We start from the raw sequence: 1,794 nt of genomic DNA, 5'->3' as shown, positions 1-1,794 counted from the left end.
AACTCCTGCAGTGACCTTACAGGCACGGTTTTCTCTGTAGTCCAGAAAAACGGGCACTGGTGGGTGAGTCACCTCCTCTGAGGGCTGCTGAGGAGGGGTGAGCAGGATCCTGGCCCTGCCGCGGGCTGGGGGGAGGCTCAGTTGTGTCCTGTTTAGGGACAGGACATGTAGAAATGGAGATGCGGTGCAGTCAGACAGGACAGTGGTCACATCAGGGTCACAGATGAAGATGTTAAATATCTGTTGTTTCACATGCTTTTTGTGTGTGAGAAAGTGGACTTTGCTCTCCTGGCATTGCAGGGTGTGCTGGGGCAGGCGGTGAGTTCCATGGGCTGGGCTGGGCTGCGCTTGCCCGGCCACCTCAGGACCGCGGTGCTGGGCTGTGTCCTGGCTTACGTCCTCCACTGTGCGCTGTCGGAGTGAACAGGGGCAAGGAGCCACGGTAACTCCGAGGGCTGGGAGGGGTGAGACGGGATACCCACTGGTTTTTTTCTGGTGCCTCACACCCGTGACCCAGCCTGCAGCCCCTTCCTCCCCGGCCATGCGACATGGGGACCAGGCGCTCGGAGGAGAGAGGAGCTCATTTCTGCCAGGTCTGAGCAAGTGACAGGGGTGATGTCACCTCTGTGCCATGGGGAGAGGAGCTGCTGGCCAGCCCCCCCGGGAAGGGTGTCAGGGTCCCCTGCACAGCTCCGTGGCCTCGGTGGCCCTGAGCAGGAACCTTCTGGTCCGGAGGGCACCAGCGCCCACCCGAGCTGGTGGCAGCAAAGCAACCAACCCATCACTTTTATTTGCAAGCGCTGTCAGGTTTTGTATGAATTGCTGACCCTAATAAATCAGATCTGGTGGACTCTTGCTTGGTGTTTGTTACTGGGCAGGTAGGAGGGGACAGCATGGGACTGTCGGGGTGGACACCGTACCTGGCACCAGCTGGGACTCGGTGAGACCCTGGTGCTGCAGCTCCCACTTGCCCCGGTGCAGGTCTGCCAGTAACCCCAGAGCCAGCAGCAAACTGGTGCCTGTGCACCATGGACACGGTGCTGGGCACCTCCAGAAATCTGTCCCTCGATGGCCTGTTTCCTCCAAAACCTCTTTACCTGGAGCTGTGGTGCAGGGGGAGAGGGAGCTGTGGCGCAGCAGGCAGCTCAGCAGCGACGCAAAGGGAAGAGCTCGGAGTGAAATTCCCTGTAATGGGCACATGGGTATCACAGCCCCGTCCGGGCTCCTGTTACTGTGGCGACAACAATAATTAAAATCTGGGTGTAGGGGTTTTTTGTAACTTGTGCATTTCATTGCTGCTTTCATAGCGTCTGCCAGACTTTCAAAAGTCCTTTCATGGTCATATTTGTAAGTGCTTGGGACAACAGCTGAGAGGAGACTTTAAAAATAGCTCGGGTCCTGTTCAGGCCCCCAGACGAGCGTTTGGATTCGCAGGTCTCTGCCTCCGGTACGCGCAGTTTGGCTTGCAATGGTTTGAGTCAAGGCAGGTGACAGCTGTCCTCTTCCCTGGCTTGTGCCACCAACGTGTGCACAGCCTGGATGTTGGCCCTTTCCCCAGGGACGGGATGAGCTCCATGGGCGCTGTGTGTCCCGTTGTGTCCAGACCCAGCGTGGCACGTCTCTGGCTCTGCCGCGGCAGCAGGTTGGCCACGCTTGGCTGTGGGCATCCCTCAGTGTGTGAGCTCCGGCGATGCTCCAGCGCTGCAGGGCAGCCAGAAGGAACACGGGCAGGAGGCGTCGCACCGGGCATCTCACTCCCGTAAAAACCAGCCTGTGCCAAAGCAGACACTGGTG

General features: G+C 58.9%; 1 protein-coding gene across 1 annotated transcript in view; it reads left to right on the top strand.

Moving 5' to 3' along the window:
- RAP1GAP2 (RAP1 GTPase activating protein 2) overlaps positions 1-423 on the top strand; it is an 11,592-nt gene extending 11,169 nt beyond the window's left edge. Inside the window, exon 16 of the mRNA XM_029087354.1 lies at positions 301-423. Within this exon, the coding sequence (XP_028943187.1) occupies positions 301-423 (123 nt within the window). The remainder of the gene's footprint in view (positions 1-300) is intronic.
- Positions 424-1,794: the final 1,371 nt, after the last annotated feature.

Source organism: Antrostomus carolinensis, unplaced genomic scaffold (assembly GCF_000700745.2).
Source record: "Antrostomus carolinensis isolate BGI_N321 unplaced genomic scaffold, ASM70074v2 scaffold27540, whole genome shotgun sequence".
In the NCBI taxonomy this organism is placed as follows: Eukaryota; Metazoa; Chordata; class Aves; order Caprimulgiformes; family Caprimulgidae; genus Antrostomus; species Antrostomus carolinensis.
The sequence above is the reverse complement of the archived record's forward strand: the minus strand, read 5'-3'. Positions and strand labels throughout refer to the sequence as shown.